Source organism: Ruditapes philippinarum, unplaced genomic scaffold, assembly GCF_026571515.1.
Source record: "Ruditapes philippinarum isolate M1 unplaced genomic scaffold, ASM2657151v2 ctg209_1_1_1_1, whole genome shotgun sequence".
Lineage (NCBI taxonomy): Eukaryota > Metazoa > Mollusca > Bivalvia > Venerida > Veneridae > Ruditapes > Ruditapes philippinarum.
In genome coordinates, this window is record NW_026855127.1 from 122,330 (window position 1) to 140,547 (window position 18,218).

General features: G+C 32.1%; 2 protein-coding genes and 1 long non-coding RNA gene across 3 annotated transcripts; all 3 read left to right on the plus strand.

The window, feature by feature from the left end:
* The first annotated feature begins 1,502 nt into the window (after positions 1 to 1,502).
* LOC132742174 (uncharacterized) lies at positions 1,503 to 5,824 on the plus strand. Its single transcript, XM_060730500.1, has 3 exons — positions 1,503 to 1,833; positions 2,351 to 2,467; positions 5,622 to 5,824. Exons 1-3 carry the CDS (start codon positions 1,542 to 1,544, stop codon positions 5,822 to 5,824), a joined length of 612 nt encoding a protein of 203 aa, XP_060586483.1. The 5' UTR covers positions 1,503 to 1,541.
* A 475-nt stretch (positions 5,825 to 6,299) lies between these two features.
* On the plus strand, positions 6,300 to 8,168 carry LOC132742169 (uncharacterized). The gene is made up of 3 exons (XR_009627398.1): positions 6,300 to 6,441; positions 6,885 to 6,908; positions 8,081 to 8,168. It is a non-coding gene; the product is annotated as an uncharacterized LOC132742169 (long non-coding RNA).
* A 2,519-nt stretch (positions 8,169 to 10,687) lies between these two features.
* LOC132742175 (uncharacterized) lies at positions 10,688 to 17,437 on the plus strand. The gene is made up of 11 exons (XM_060730502.1): positions 10,688 to 10,829; positions 11,083 to 11,289; positions 11,471 to 11,646; positions 12,211 to 12,384; positions 12,692 to 12,842; positions 13,053 to 13,394; positions 13,766 to 13,980; positions 14,268 to 14,517; positions 15,690 to 15,890; positions 16,408 to 16,644; positions 17,364 to 17,437. The coding sequence occupies exons 1-11, from the start codon at positions 10,688 to 10,690 to the stop codon at positions 17,435 to 17,437; spliced, it is 2,169 nt and encodes a 722-aa protein (XP_060586485.1).
* Positions 17,438 to 18,218: the final 781 nt, after the last annotated feature.

The following is an 18,218-nucleotide window of genomic DNA, read 5'->3' on the forward strand; positions in this document are numbered from 1 at the left end:
TAAACGTTATTTATACGTTGAGGTGAGCCATAATTATGTAGCATAAATAAGAACAAACAATTTTCTTTATCAGTCGTTAACATCCAATCGTTGTTTTATATATAACCGTACTGTACAGTACATTGTTAAAAAAAAACTTGTTGATAATATGATGTCATTTGTTTATAATTACGTAAGATAGTTATGATAAAAAATCTGGAAACAAAGTGATCCCTCGGAAGCATTAATCACAGCAAAATTACAAGAGAATTGTAGACTCGGTTTGATTGAGTCTGTACATGAGGGATAATGAATAAGTGCAACATCCCTTATGCCCCCAAGCACCGGCTTGAGCGGTACTCAATTCTCAAGACTCAATAGTGCTGGCATCAATGATCCCGAAGGACCAGAAAAAAATATAACAACACTAAAGTGAAGTACGGGCAATTTTTTACAGCTGCCACTCAGCACTTGACACCTGCTGTTGTGAAGTATAAAAAACTGGAAACAAAGTGATCCCTCGGAAGCATTAATCACAACAAAATGACATAAGAATTGCAGACTCGGTTTGATTGAGTCTGTACATGAGGGATAATGAATAAGTGCAACATCCCTCACGCCACCTAGCACCGGCTTGAGCGGTACTCAATTCTCAACACTCAATAGTGCTGTCATAAATGATCCCGAAAGACCAGAAAAATATAACAACACTGAAGTGAAGTACGGGGCAACTTTTTACAGCTGCCACACAGCACTTGACACCTGCTGTTGTGAAGTATAAAAATCTGGAAACAAAGTAATAAGTCTCAAATAGCACATTTTTAATATTAGTCTGTACCAGAAGAAACTTGCTTAATTAAATACAATAGAGCAGTACAAATTTTTGTGGGTTATTTTGTTGTGTGTCTTTTTTATTTTGCTTTTTGGTTGGTTTGTTTGTATTTTTTTTTTACTTCTTTTATGAAATTTCAAAATACCATTAAAGCTATTCTTTAGCATACATGTCTTGCGTACATTTTTACAGTATGTATAGGGCAGGACTGCCTAAACGGAGGAACTGTGTCAGAGGAAGGCGGACTTTGCCACTGCCTTTGTCCTCCTCGTTTCTCGGGTCTCACATGCGACTTTGGTAAGAATTTTTACACAGTATAAGACATTATTTTCATGGATGCAAGTTGTGTAAAGCTTTTCATTTGTAAACATTAAACAATTATGATGGCAGGACAAAACAGGTTATAGGTATAAATGAAAATCAGACTTTGCAAATGAGGGCCACGATGCATATATATGAATAAAAATATATCAAATGTTAAAGGCTTGAATAAACTCGTATTAAAAGTAATTGATTTTAGAAGTGACATGAAAGGATAAGTAAGTGTTAAAAATATTGCATGTTTAAAGGGTAACGATATATAGTCTTAATATCATTAACTATTTAAACACTTCTATTTATTTCGGAATGTACTCTTTTGATCAATAAATAAAACGTTCTGTTTTCTTTTTTATCCATGTATCCAGAGCTAAAAGAGAGTTCGTGGCCACGTGGTCCATTCTTTCTCCTAATGCCAATGGAAGGTTGCCCGGAGACTAAAGCCCAGGGTTGGGAAATAGGGTATATCAACATCACAATTGCGGAACCATTTGAAGGGGAGAGAGTTTACGATACTGCAAGGAAAACCTGGCTTACTATTGATAGAGCCACATACGAAGGCATGAAAATTCGAGGCCCTTATGGGCTATACAATTTACAGATGAACTTTTGTTTCAAGACGGCTGATCATAATTTGACCAAAACTGAGAACTTTCCTGATTGGAGCATTGAAGTGTTTGGTTCAGATGAAAGCTGTCCATCGGGTGCGTGTGTATCAAATAATATTGAGTATTTTGAGTTTTGAATGTTAGATATCACTTTAATGAAGCGTGTCTCCAGATAGATGGTAATTTTTTTATGAAAAAAATTTGAAAATGTATTGAAAAGCAAAATATTGTGAATTGAACAAAGAAGTCACATTGAAATTCACACATTGCAAATGACATTTACAATCCACGTAAATCAAGAAAAAAAAAAGTCGTGAACATATACAAAATATCCCTTTCTGCGTAAAATACACAATAGGAATATGGTGATAAATACAGCAACATCGGTCATTATACGCAGGTTGCATTTCTAAAGATATTTTGCTTATCTTGAGGCATGCAGCGTTAAAGTGGTCTTAACTATATTAGCGCATCTTTTTTTAAGGTTAGAGGTAAATTTATACACAAGTTTGAAAATTCTTAAAAAAAACATATGGGCTTGTGGTTGTACCACTTAGCACAACTGGAGCAAAATTTATTCAGGAAGTATTATATCCCTTTCAATCATTTTCAGGGTTTGAGAAAGATTACTTCTTAGCGTATTTCCCGCCTATATTGACCTGGAATGCAGATGGGTATACGCCATCGTTTGAAGTGCGACAGGGTCCGGATCATCGCAAGAATCATACAGGTTTGTCTTTAAATTAATGCTTTAAAGCAACACGCAACCATAGTCATGCTGTTCTGTTGAAAAAAGCTTAATATATAGTAAACGGTTTCTTTTTGCTACGACAGTTTTTGATGAATTAACGCGTTAAAAAAGGAAAAAAGGGTACTAAATTGTCAGATTATTTAATAGATTAAAAAAAATAATGTGTTTTGTTTCTCTCTCTTTGCTATTTTTATTCATTTGCTTAATTTTTAATTGAATCCGAAATTTTGTAATTTTGCCATGGTTAGCACAGAAAAATGTCCTCCTTCTTCACGATAACGCCCCCTTCCATACCGCCGCAGCTACAATGGAGGTTATCAACTCTTACAAATGGCAATTGTTGTCTCACCCTCCTTATAGCCCAGACCTCACCCCCTGTGACTTTTATTTGTTTCCAGAACGGCAAAAATTGCTTGCTGGAAAGAAATATAAGACAGTACCTAAAACATATGTCTACGTCATGGTTCACAGCGGGAATACAAAAGCTCCCACGAAGGTGGCAAAAGTGCGTAGACGTAGGTGGAGAATATTTTGAAAAACAGTAGAAAGATTTTTTTTATTATGTTGAATGGTTTTCGAGAACGAGTCAAAAGTCCGGATATTTTCTGACATCCCCTCGTATATCAATTTCCGTTAAAATATATATTAAATATTTACATAGGCTTTTAGTGCATGTCGAAATAGATGTTATCGTTTTAAAATAGTCTTTGGTTTCCATTGATGTAGTAAGTGGATTCCATTGATGTAGTAAGTGGATTCCATTGATTGATGTAGTAAGTGGATTCCATTGATGTAGTAAGTGGATTCCATTGATGTAGAAAGTGGATTCCATTGATGTAGTAAGTGGATTTGATTAATCAGTTATCGTTGGGGAAATTATACAGAAACAAGATGACTGATTGCCAATTTTTTTCTTTTATGTGTTTGATTTTCAACGAGCTTGTGGTAGTTCTTTGTTATTTCATTTTTAGATACCATAATAACAAATTCATCTAAAATGCAACAGAAGCGTTATAGAATCATTTTTCATTTTAGATTATTATTTTACATTAAAATGTGTGAAAAGTTTAACAATTTCAATTAAAGATGGCAGGGCATTTTTTCATCTGAAAATCCATTTAACATGAAGCGGCATCGCATTGCAATCTTTTTCAGAAACTGCTTAAGAATTTCAATAAAAATATGAGGGTTTTGCAATTTCAGCTCGTGGAATGAACTTACAATTGACATCTTACATAAGTTATCATTTCTATAGAAACATTTGTTTGATTTGAAATTAAGTGAAAGAGATAAACAGAGACTCTAACAGGACGCCGCAGATTTCTAAAAATATCGCGAAAAACGTGCTATAATTTGAAGGCACGGATAAATTTTAAAAATCTTTTCTTCTTTGCATAAAGGACTTAAATCCTTACGACACGGAAGTTAAAAGACACTGGCACCAATTGAATTTATTATCTAGGACGAAATTTGCAGACATACCGGTGTCACATTTATTTTGAATAAGGGTTCAAAATACAAAAACTTTTGTGATTTCAACTATAAAGTATATGAATTGTATTTAATAATATATGGAAAAAAATGCAAAGTCATTAGACATGTATTACACAATCTTTACTTTTATCTCCAAATATTGATTGAAGTTATTTTCATTGAATTTAAGAACTCTTTTTATGTTAAATAAAATAGGAGTTTATTGAATACAGTCATAAAAGTATGTGAAGATCATGATACAGTTAAACTCTTAAGGCCATAGTATTTTCACGCTGGTGGCTTGATCTTGATCTTTGACAGTGCGATCAATTTATGCAATGTGCAAAAACACGATACCATTACGCGAAACTACGATTCGACTGCGCAAAAAATACGCTGCACGATAGGACAATATAATAGTGCTTTTAATAGCGCGTTTTCACGCTGTCCTATCATAATGGTGGGTCCTATTGCCTATAATCATAGTGCAACAAATATTATAAATGATATTGTATCGCTTTTACATGTAAACACTGCCCACAAAATACAACTAAGCATAGCAAGGTCGCTATACCAGCCGTCGCCTAGGTTTATTCGCTGATTACTTATTGTATAAGTACATGTTATAAAATGTTGTTTTTATTTACGTACTTTGTGAAAAAAAAAAACAGTAAGGAAAACTCACGACAAGAAAAATAGATTAACAGCAACAAACACAACAAAAAGTTATGGCTTCATCTTTTTAACTCATTGAAAAAAAACCGCAACAAAAGCATTTATCTATTAAAAAGATAAAAAAAACAACAACATTCCATGTATTTAATTTATGATTCCATTTTCACATAAAAATGACTTTAATTTGACGTGTAGGTCATTATTATTTGTTTAAACTAAGTAATTACAATCTTCCTCATTAATTGTTTCAGAATAAGTGGCTCATTAATTTTAATTATATTAATATAAATAGATCAAATGGAATAACTATAAAAATGTATTTTATTTCTATTTTTCTGAAAGTCTTAAATTGTTATAATGTCTTTTTAGTTCATAAAACTTTTCTCCTATAAATAACAATTATTTATACACTGAGTCTGATTTAATAAATGGTTTTATGTAGACTATTGGAAGATAACAATGCCCATTTGTCCCTGAAATAATGCACGGGAAAGGTTCAACAAGAAGAAATTTATAAATACTCGAATTTACATAAAACGTTTAATGTAATAAAACTGAAGCATCATGCAAATTAATGAAGTCCTAATTGTTTTCTTTTTTATATGTGTCAACCATATTTCTTCCAAAATATAATATGGGCAAATATTTATCAATAATTTTTAAAAATTGTTATATTTACAAAAGATGAAAACAGGGTGTAATCAGGGGAGTAAACTCTAACAGTTGTATACCATGTTCCTTTGCGCTAAATCAACATATACGGTGGCATATAAATTCGCTATGGACTTTTAAGTATCAGCCATAATTGTGTGGTAAATAACTACAAAATATGTTCATATAAATACATCTAAATTAAAATATAGAATTGAGAAATCTTGCAAATTAAAATTGAATGATACAATTTCATTTTACATATTATTACATCTTGTATGACGTAATGATTTAGTCTATCTGTATAAAACATATAATTATATCTTCATTTCAGAGATATCTTTCACCCTGTGTAAACGTATCCAGGAGGACAGTGATGCTGAAATGAACGTTGACGTATCGTATATTTTCATACAGGTTTGCAAGTCAACATTCTATTCATGTAACATCTTGTTCAATATTAAGCATGAACAGAAAACAGGACTTTTATTAGAAGGGAGGGGGCGTAATAACTGTCGGGGATGCCGGGAGCGGTAAGGAAATAGTTCCTTTTCTGTCAGTCTGTTGGGCAGGGGCGAGGCAAAGCCTTCCTCCTCTCTCACAAACATATGAAAAGTCCATATTTTATTGTAAGTATTTTATTATGAAAAAACTATTATTTTTTGACATTTTTCGAAAATGTATATAAAAGTAGAATATTGTGTATTGAACAAAGAATTAATTTACACACTAAAAAGACATTAACATTCAACATATCGAATTTAGCCCGGAAGCCCTTGGCCAGTGAATATTTGTTTGGGCAATGAAAATTAGTTTGGGGCCTGCGTAAATTTTAAGAAAATTTAGTTAAATATATAGTAAAATTCTTAACTCTTAAAATCAATGACTGCGTATTTTACAAATATGGTAAAAAATATGCAAATATAGCTTGACTGCTTGTGTATTATTGAAACAAGATTATCAGATCACGGAACTGTAAATATTGATAATTTTCGTCCATATTTTTCAGAATCCAGAATCAAAGCGGGAATGTGGTATTACTGATTCGAATATTCGAAATATTAACTACCCAATCAAATTGTCTGGGTATTTTTCAAATCACAGCGAACTTGTGTCTCTAGAATTCTGCTACTTTGATCCGTTCAATAAATTCGGTGAGTAGTTTTTTATATGCTAGACTGATTTTTTGATAACGTAGAGAAGCAATTTTATCTTGACTTATATCAATGTTAAAAACCTACTGGTATGACAATAAACAATGTAGCAAACTTTTTTTTAAATGCATTACTTAGGAACTTTTGGTGCAAACTGAGATCAAATGAAGGGCATTGATGAAGTTGCAATCTTGATCACAATAATTAAATCATGTAACTCTTAGATCTAAGTGGACTTTGATTTTAAAATGTGGGATATAATTCGTGCGATTTTACTATGTTGGTAAGAAAGAAAATGAGGAAAGGTAAAAGCGTTCCTAAGAAACATTTTACTTTTTCTAAAGTATAAGTACATTTTCCTCAGGTTTGATTTTATTGAAATATATTTGCATATCTGAAGGCATGATTAACTATTTTTGTTTCGTAAAACTTTTTGATTTCAGAGAACACACGGATTGAAAATGAAGGTGAGATCTTTAAAATCTTACAAATTGAAAAGAAACAATTACTATTGAATTATGTTTGATATATTATAGATGTAAACTTCAAGATATACTATGCTCATCTTTGAGTGAAATAAAATGTTTGGGAAGCTCCATTCCTTATTGCAGGTCAAATAGCAAACTTGCAACTTTTTTATTAAAACTTTTTTTAATGATACTATACATGTATATTCATATTGTGGCACATAATTGTATATAGAGTTTAAATCAAAATATGTAAACTCTACGTGAAATCGTAACATGTCAATTTTATTATTACAAAAAGACAGTGTTACAATAGCGATTTCAATATTTTCAAATATAAAATTTTCGCACGATGTGTCTTTGAAACATTCAAAATGTACTAACAGCATCAAAATATAACATAACAGAAAAGGGAGTGAGAGATTTGTTGTTGCACAGTCTCTTATTCATTGTTAATGTATTCCCCGAAATGCCACACGGCAACAACAAAATAAAGAAAAACGGAATCCCTAAAGAACGGCCAAAACTGAGACAAATATTTATATCAAAGTCCAAAGGAATGATTTGAACAATTAAAATCCATCTGCTGAAACAATTATAACGTAGATCATAGGAAAGAAATTATTTCTACCCACTCCATGCGTAAAAAACCAACAAACAGAGGACACTTTTGTTTTTTACTCTTATATTGTTGAAAATGCACTATTTTTACAATTTAATCCTTTCTCAAATATTCATTTTAGCTGAGAAAGTATAATCTTTTATCAAAATTTGATCATCATAAATGACTCGTTCTCCTTTGTTCTTTGTCATTCCTTGCTGAAGACTTCTGATTAATTTTCCTTTTCAAATTTCTCCTGGGGTTTTACAATTCACATATTGGATCATAAGATATTAATTTTCTATAACTAATGTTGGGAAAATGTCAGTAATCTTTGGCAATCTTCAAATCATTTGATCTTTCCTTTTCATTCATTCGTAAGTTTTCGAATACCTATTTTTAGTAAATTTTTGTCACACTGAAGGGTGTTTCCCACTGTGACGTCGACGTCATTGTTCAGAAAATATCAAAATGGCGGCTTGTGTACTTATGCTCACAAGCTGGTCATAATATATATCTTTGATTGTTTTCAAATTTGTCCTTAACCCAAACTTTTGAGATTACATTCCAGAGACAGACGTTCTTTTTACAACGAATAACATCAAAATAGAAGTTGACTGCATATCCGACCTTTTGACTTACAGAATACCCGGCGGCGGTAAGTTGTGAAGAATTGATAAAGGTGGGAAGATGTGAAAACATCGTTTGTAAGCTTTAAAAAACACTTGCAGCTAAAAGTAATTCTGTCTCTGGCAATTTTAAATCATATATAGCATTGCCAAAGTTAGAAATGGTATTAAATTAGGGGCTGTGATAAGTTGTACAAACACTACTCTTGATGACTGAATAGAGCACATAAAAAAGTCCCCAAAACAGCATAACTGAAAAATGTTGCACGTTTGGTTTAATTGATCGATTTAAGGAAGGTTGGAGAGTGCAAGCTACCGTCTACGCCCGCTAGCACCGGCTTACAAGGAGCTCAACATTTAACACACAATAGCAAACCTCTTGTTAAAATTGGTAACATCCGCAGTTATGTCCATATGGCGTTATAAGCCATGCATGTCCAAACACACGTCTTCAATGCAAAACGATAAATGGCTCATTGATGGGCTCATTAGTTCATACAAATTCATTTTTAGTTCGATTGTGTTGGAAGCTATTAGCTTATTGAAATACCGGGCTCATTGATGACAGGGAAAATTAAAAACTATGGTCCGCTCAAATTCGTGTTGCTTACTATTGCATACAAGACTGGATTATCTATTGTTAACACCGGTGCTAGAAAAGGCTGTCTAACAGCCAAGTGTAAGACAAACCGCTGGCTTTAAAAGACGTTATTCCCCGACGTCATTTTGCCTTTATGATTAAGGTTGAAAATGCATACGCTTCTATAAGAAAAAAGTGCTCAATGAAAATTATTACTTTTCTTTCCATATTATAATTATTATGTTACACCAAAGAAAAAGAATCAAACGACGACTTTCGGTAAATACAGGGGTATTTAGTCGACTGGTAACTGTTTAGAGGAAACTCGGCAGAGCCTCGATACCACCATAAATCAGTTACCCTCAAGCTAGAAATTCCGGTCTTTACCGGCCGCCTGTATAAGATCCTTATACCTTTTTATTACAGGTGGATTGTCCGTAAGTCGTTGTAACATCATGACGTGGATTGTTATTGACGTCGGAATGTCGGTGATGGTGTCTGGAATATATATGCTTCATACAGATTTTCTAACAAGTAAGATATCATTAACTACATAAGTAAAAAAATCAAAGAACCCTTTGCAAGCTGGAAAAAATGTTGTCTGATAAAAATGTTGTTTGCTTTATGACTAGTTTTATCAAGTTCCAGTGTTAACATAGCCTGAATGTCAGCTTGTTTGGAATTTGTCCAAAAGGCAAGTTACCACGCGTCTTATCTGGTACAAAACTGTTTGCAAAGGCATTTATAGTCCCTCTCAGTTATACAACTTGTACATTTTTTTTACCATTTACACTTGGCTTGAACCTTTACATCCCACTCCTTCCCCCACCTCAACCCAACGGTCAAACAATTAGACACACTGATACTGTTTCCTATAAATAACTTTATAATTGGCTTTAAACCGTAGTGCAAATACGTCCAAATAAATAAATGAAATATGATAATTTTCATACAACAAAATGAAAATAAACCCCGTATTTAAAGACTAAAACAGATTGCATTTTTTTGTTTTTATAAACATTATGTCTTTTTTCACCTAACAGTCAGAAAGACTTCTCTTTGAGTTTGTTTATTGGTTCAATTTAGAAGAAAGTAGTCTTGCAAGACACCAGAAAAAATAGGAAAAATATATCAATGCAGTGAAAAATAAATATTTACGATGAAAAATAGAGAAAATGAAAATATACTTTTTATTTGAACAATATTTTCTAATATTTCGTTTATTAAGTACATTTGTATATAATAGAAATATATATCTTATTTAACATCAGACACATGTTTGCTACTTTATTTTTTTCAATTGATTTCTACTTTTTAGCCGTCAGTGTTACAAATATTTTCATCGAGAGACACAGATGGGGGATATTGCATCACGGAGCAGCAATTTGTTATTATGAAATTGAAAACTTTAAAGTCGGATTAAATGAAACCGAGACATCTTTGAAGTGCAATAGGTGATTTTATAGTTTGATAAAATAATTTTGACCTTAATTATACATAGATAGTATAGTAGTCAATATTAATGTTGCATTGTTTTATTAACTTATTAGTTTGATTACTATTTTATACATTTGAGACATATTAACATTGTGCAATGTTAAAAAAAGTTATTAGTTGCAAAAAACATCTTATTACAATAAAATTATCTAACGCGTAACAGTTACTCATTTACAAACAAGTGTATTTTAATGCTTTTCCAAATCAAAATCAAAATTACATTGTACTTAACAATTCCTTTGTTTTAAGAGATACTCATGTCATCTGTTTCGTGTTTTTGTTTTCGTATCTTTTTAGATTAAACACCTTTTTTCTTAATCAATGTACAACCGTCATTGCACGTCTTGATCAAAAAATACAAATACCGATAAAAATGAAATATTCAATCTCCACCAGTAAAGCCAGAACGTCGCAATTAACTTAACTGTGTCGGTGCGACGTAAAACCTAATCAAACAAACAAACAAAATGAAATGTTGAATGTTTCCAGGGTATTCGAAGGGAGGTATGTGACTTTGTTATCCCAGTGGAAATACGCGAGTACTTACCCTCAATATAAAGAACAGTTGTCCGCAGCTAATATCTATGTGTCAGTCTTGTCTTCGAATAATCCAGGTAAGACATCTATTCACATTTTTTATTATGACATACACTATTGCATAGATAACGACGACAATGGACATGACGATGGTGGCAACGATGATGAAGACACTGAGGTAATGATATTGAAGAGATGTTGATAATGATGATGTAAAAGATGATGATCATTATCACGATGCTAATAATAATAGTAGTATAAATGATGTTAAAAATGATTTTTAAGATGATGATGCTGATGATAATTATTATTATTATGACGATATAAAAGATAATGATGGTAAAAATAATAGTAGTAATGATGATTATAATGATATAGAAGATAATGATTGTGATGATGCTTATGTTGTTGATTATTATCATGTTGATGATAAAAAAGATTATTATCGTTATGATTATAGTATAAATGATAATTATAATGAAGATGATGTGAATGACGATGACACTGATAATGTTACTGACGATGAAAATGATGAGGGTAATGATGATGCTGATGACGATGATCCTGATAACAATGAAAATATAAAAAAATGACAATGATTATTCTGCTAATGCCGCTTCTTTTATTTCTGCTACTGAGCAAAATGTAAGTGAACAAAGTTGAATTACGTTTATTAGAGATAATTGCAAACACATGTAAGGTGATGTTCACATTTCAGATGTTAATGGTATGCTACACATACCATGCTCAATAAAGATGGGAATGGAGGATAGATCAATACAAAAGTTCCAAATAACAGCGTCATCCAGTGAAACAGCTTTTCCACCATACAATGCAAGGCCAGATTTAAGCGGCTGGTGCGCGTTGTTAACGGACGAAAAGCCATATATCCAGGTTCAGATTTATTTTGATTTGAATTCCGTCTTTTACCATCAGCAGTAATTGTACTTATTTACATAGTAGTAATTGTGCTTATTCGTTTTCTTCTTCTTCTTATTATTATTATTTTTTATTATTCAAAACAGATATCAAATGTTTATTTATCTTTTGATTCTTTGCGTGCTGAGGTAAAAGTTCGATCTACTGTACACAGACTCTGGTTTGATACCAAGCTAGATGTGGTCGGTCTTAGCATATTAAGGATAAAGTTTTACTTACGCATGATTGTATAATGGACTAGAGTTTTATGTGTGTATTCAGTTAGGCCTTACACCGCTAAATTGCCAATACTGGTGTTTTGCAATTATACAAAATGACAAACGCATGAAGAAATTAATTAAGTATGTCAAGAGCAAGTTCCGCGTTAGGTTGTGTAAAATTTACTGTAATAAACCATTTTGTAACTATTGCATCTCCACTATACAACATTTGTACAAATGTTTGTCTGTGAAATACATAATAATTTTATTATATTATTTACTAAATGCAAACGTATACAATGTTGTTATTTGTACAAAGGTTGATTTGCTCGTTACAACTGTAGTTGATGGTATCACGATATTTAACTGGAACGAAACCAAGGAATCTATAATTAGTAACACATACCAAGCTACAATTGCTCCTGTTGGAAGTCGATCTTTTCAGCTAATGTATGGTTCCTCACTGAATAAATTTGTCCCATATAATAACCGGGTATGTACAAGTATGCTCCCTATGATAGTGTTTTATCAAATGTCTTAGTGTCTTATTGTAGAGCTATCATCACAAACAATCGTTCTTGGAAGAAAATTTATTACCGCAACGCAAGAAACAACCTAAAATAGTTGCCAGTTCTTCTTGTCGCCCCGTTTTTTAGCAATTTAACCCAAAGATTTACGCGCTTTATAAAATAATAAACCTACAATTGTTTTGTTTAATGAAGGTTTATATAATGATATGTTTTGTTTAATTCATATATCAAACGAACATCATGAGACCATGATTTCTTTCTTTGTCACAGAGTTTCCAGATTGACATGTCTTTAAAGTTCAATACTGAGCATCATTTTGTGCTTTACAAACCATTTGTTGCTAGATACATCAGGGTATTTCCGCTCGCAATAGGGACTCTTCCATGTTTAAAGTTTGAACTATACGGCTGCAGGAAACAAGGTGAAGCATTATTTCCTTTATCATTAGTTTGTTCCCTTGTTGTTATAATTTATCTTATTACTCTTTTCTCATATTGCCGATTTGTGATTTGCTTTTAAGTTGTAAATTTGTTACAGACAAATAATTACGGTTCACTTCAAACTTGGATATATTTATCGGAATTTATTAAATATGTTCATACAAACATGCAGATTTTATTTATTTCTTTAGGACAACCATCTGTTTATTGTCGGAATGACACCTCTGCAGAACTTTTCACAGATATCAGCATATCACCGACATTTGGAACTAGATTTGCTGGTTACACTGATACGCAGGCCGAGGAGTGTTTTAACAAATGTATGAATGAAACAGACAAATGCAGCTTCTTTGAATATTATCGCAATTTTACTTCGTATCGTTATATGTGTAATTTATACTCAACTGATGAATTTAAACCACTATCTGGCAACGATGAGTTCTACAAGACACAAGCAAAAAGTAGCAGAGAAATTTACTACGAGGAAGCATTCGAATATTCTGCCTATAGAGGCATATTTATGTGTTGGAGAAGTAAGTTTATTAACTTTTTCTAATTTTAAATTTTTCTTAAGAGCTAGAAAACAATATAATTCAAGATCGAGCATTTCAGAAAAAAATGTTATTGTTTTTTCCACACAGGACAAAAAAGAAAAGAAAAAAACTAAAAATAAATATGGTCATTGCCTTAACTTTTTTATTTTGATATAAACACAACTTCAGTTATAATTATTATATCATTTCAATCTCTAATTATAGTCAATGAACAATTTTCATTTTATTTGGTAATAAAAGTGCTAAAAGTAGATAAAAGTAAATACTTATTTCAAGTTTTTATGAGTTACTTTGTAAAAAAAGTGCATAGAATAACTGTCTATTTTATGTGGCAATATTCTCTTTTGTAGATACAACACAATTCCAAGTACCTAGACTTAACCAGAGATATACTGGTTTGCTATACCTGAATGTGAGCGTTATATTAGGCAAACACCAAAGGAGAGTTATCTTCAATCCGGGATACCCATTTTACTACGACGCACCTCAAATTTTCTCATGGGCAATTCATGCAGACAACTACATCAAAATAGCATTTTTAGACGTATCATTAAAAAGACCTGATGTAAGCCGTGCAATTGCAATAAATTTTTGAAGTCTATCAAGTGTAATATGTTAAATTGTTAAAGTAAAGGTTGCATTCATTATGCTTAAAGGGTAAAAACGTGCGTTAAATATTCAGTTTAAACACAGCTTGCGTTAAATATGACCTCTAAATACTATGGATAAAATCAATTTTAGAAACAAAGAAGCAAAAATACTAGATTAACAAGCAATGTTTTACTTAATAATGTCAAGTAACGTTGCTTATTTGACAAACAAGAACGTAACTAAAAATTTTTCCATTTTCAGAACGATAATCCATGTTTTATTAACATCGCCACCAACAAAACGTGTTCCAATGACGTCATTCTACTGTTTAAAAAGCAAATAGATTTCGGTTTGCTCAACAACATAGAAGATGGCGACTTGAGCATAGATTACAATAGCAATGGGTTTAATCCAATGATTCGTACAGACGTTCGCTCGCTTTATATGTATTTCTGGACATACAGACATGAGGGCGAGGGTCGAGGCTTCAGAGCTCTCTTGTTTTCAGAAGGTTGGTGTTTCATTAAATAACTGCAAAATCATTGATTGATAACAAGTTATCTTAAGTAGGTCTTCCTTTGATTGATTAACTTGAAATCACTTGTCCCTAGCCGCTGTATGTTCAAATCCCGACAGAGACTTTGGATTCTTTCATGTGAGGAAGCTATCCAGCTAGCTTACGGAACGTCGGTGCCCGCTCGTGCCTTAAATAATGCACGGAGAGGCACCTGAGGTTTCATCCACTAGTAAAGCTGGAACGTCGCGATATGACCTATACTGTGTCGATGTGACGTAAAAAACAACAACAACAGCAAATTTGATTGATTAAGTCCAAAGTGATTTTTAGAAGGTTTATATTAAATTTACAGGGGACAAAGTTATTTTCAATATTTCATTGAATGAGAAAAAATGATTTTCAGAAGGTTTGTACATCATTTACTGAAGACAAAGTTATTTTCAGAAGGTTTATATTTAATTGACATTATGATTTGTTATAATTATATTTAATTAATTAAGTCCAAAGTTGTTTCCAGTAGGTCTCTGTTTGATTGAGTGAGAACAACGTGATTTTCAGAATGTTTACATTTAACTGACTTAGAACAATATGACTTTTATTAGGTTTAAATTTAAATGCCTGACGACTAAGTGATTTTCAAAAGTTCTTTTTAAATTAATCTAGGATAAAGTTAATTGCAGCAAGTTCATTGATCGAAGAAAAAGTGGTTTTCAGGGAATTTATATTTCATTAATTGAGGACAAAAAATATTCAAAATATTTATATTTCATAACGCATTAATGATGGCAAAGTGGATTTGCTTCTCGTTACTATTCAGTTGATGACTTGGATAGTTTGTCCCATTGTTTCATTTTTTAATCGTGTATAGATTTCGTTTTCTTTCACAATTATTGTATTTTTCATCAAAATGTCATTTAAAATTAATAAACAAAAGAAAAAGAAATTAAAACTGTTGTCGTTCACATAACATAATTCACGTTGTATGTAAATGGGAAATCTGAATTATACACGCAGAAAATACATTACTAACGCGTTGTACAAATAAGAATAATATTCAGTTTCAACATCAAACATGTCACAGAAAGTTATAATTGACAGTTATTTATGAACATGAATTTTAGATTTTGACGGTCTTAACCGCGGAAATAATATTTTATTTTCCTCAGAGCATCCAGATTGTGGATTGCCAGATTGGGATCAGGTTTACAGATGTTATGAAGGCAGTGTCCGGTTTGCCTCACCAGAACTATGGCAAATACCGCATTCGGCACATAAATATCGTTTTCTGTACCAACCATCAATTGAAGACGGATACATGCCTAACATTAAAGTTACCTTTGAAGTGTTTGACGTAAGCTGCAATACAGGTAATATTTTCATAATAGAAAGTGTGTGTGCATTTAGATTAATACATTAATGAAATTTAACTAAACTATGCAATAAATGAAAGATAAAAATGTAAATGCTTCTTGCTTTTGCTTACATCATTTACAGGCAATTTCTTCAGAGCAATTGGGTAACTATATGCTAATTCAAGTTAATGCCGATACACTTTCATTATTATTTGGGAAAAATCCAATTGGAATTTCCTGTAATTCCCCCAGACAAATTGTAAAAATAGCATTTTTGGTAGCAGAAAAGGTAACAATACCATACAATGAAGGCAAGTATTTCTAATTTACCTAAAATATATCGTGTAAATGGTTTTTTACGTGTTTAGGACTCGGAAAATGTAAATTGTATAAAGCACATGATGCAAATGCTGGAAGTTTAGTGATTATTATTCATAATGTCTGAGAAGAAAACAAACACCACAATGCTTATATCAAATTGTAAACATTGGGATTCATATGATAAATGTATCTTTGTTTTATCACGTTGCAGATTCAAGTTTCACAATAAAGGGACGTTGGATCAACACTGAAATTTGCAACCGCAATAAACCTCAGAGAGCCATGCTCTTACGTCTAGAGATGGAAATAACATTCACTGTTGCAACAAACAGGGAGCCATACTACCCTTTGGAAGGATTTCAAATACTTGCGCAACAAATAAATAGAGAAAATAGTTCCAAGATTCCATCGCCTTCTTTCTTCGACAATGTAGTTTTTGAATGCTTTGGTAAGCATCGATCAACTTGTCGAAATAAAATTTAAAATGTTCTTAAAGTATCCATTTAATAGTTTTCATTTTGCACATAAACCCTATTTCAGGTTATAATTTAGTAGCTTCGCATTTTTGTTACACCAGAATCCAAATCTGGTCGCCACCAGTTTAATATTTTTCTTTTTGCATATAAACCTATTTTATATTAAGTAGCTCCGCATTTTCGTCATACCAGATTCTTAATTCTGGATACAAGAGAACAAACATCGTCTTAAACCATTTTATAAGTAAATTGAAAAAAAAAGAATTTATGTCTCGAAAAAATAGAACAAAACTAAAGAGGAACAGGTCATGATGGTAATTTTCTTCCTTCTGGAAATTTATTGAATTAGTTTGACAATTGGCTTATGTGTTTATAAACGCCCTGCAAACTAGATTGATGATTTGTTATTACACAAATAGAGGAAAGAAGTTGTTTTTGTCGTCTTTTTCTTCTGTTGTGGCAGCCTTCCCAGGACCATTATTTAAGTGTAACTTTTAATTGTAAGCTTAATATTTATAACAAACACTCGCCATACATATCTTTGTATGGTTATGTTGTATGTATGTATTCATTGCATGTAAACAATAAGTGTAAGTCTAGAAAATAAAAGATCACTTCTGTTCTGTTTAACTGATGGATGTCTGATAAATCATTTGATAATATCTTAAGTTTCAAAATCTGTCTTATATAGATCCCCCTTGTGCTGAGGTGTTGCCTTTTAGGGTTGAGGCAACAGAATTGCAGCCACCGTTCATCCATGCGTGATCGTAAGGTACGACTAAATGGGTTCGAAATGCAGGTGTCTATGCATCTCTTAACTCAAGCAGGTGAGGTGATGAGCCCCTGATGTTTCTTAAAGTTTATTACACCCGAGGTTAGCCAAATCCATCTTTTCTGATTCGGCATTTTAGGGCCTAAATTGTGATAGTGCCCCGTGAAAAATGTTGACAAACTAATGTAAGGAACAATCTGATAATGTGCTATACGATAAGCATGTGTTTGCCAAACTTTTATGCGACCATATTTACGTATGTCTAAAACAATTGATTTCACTTACAGGAAGAAGAAACATTGTATTTATCTTGATTCAACTTGATCGACTCGTTTTTCTTTTGTAGATGAAGATTGCTTCTACTTAGTTCTGCGTCCTGAAAAAGAGTGTAAGTTTAATATCACGTTGACATGATTTTCTTTAGTGTATATGATATTTTAATTTCAATTAAATTTTTTGTCACATTAGGCATATTCTCTGACAAATGTGTCATTTTTACGATAGAGAGTACAATATGTAATTATTGATAATTATTTTTTAAATTGAAAATATCTACATATTTCTTATTTACACCTCAGTGTGTGTTGACCAGTTTTCCAAATGCTACACGTTGTATTCGTTGCCGACTGTATCGTTGATGTCTTCATGGTCAAATGCTGCTGTATATTGTGAAAAACGCGGCGGATATTTGCTTTCATTGCAAAGCAAGGAGGAAATGAAGTATTTACAAATGATATTGTTAGAATTAAGTGCATTTACTCCGATGCTAGGATT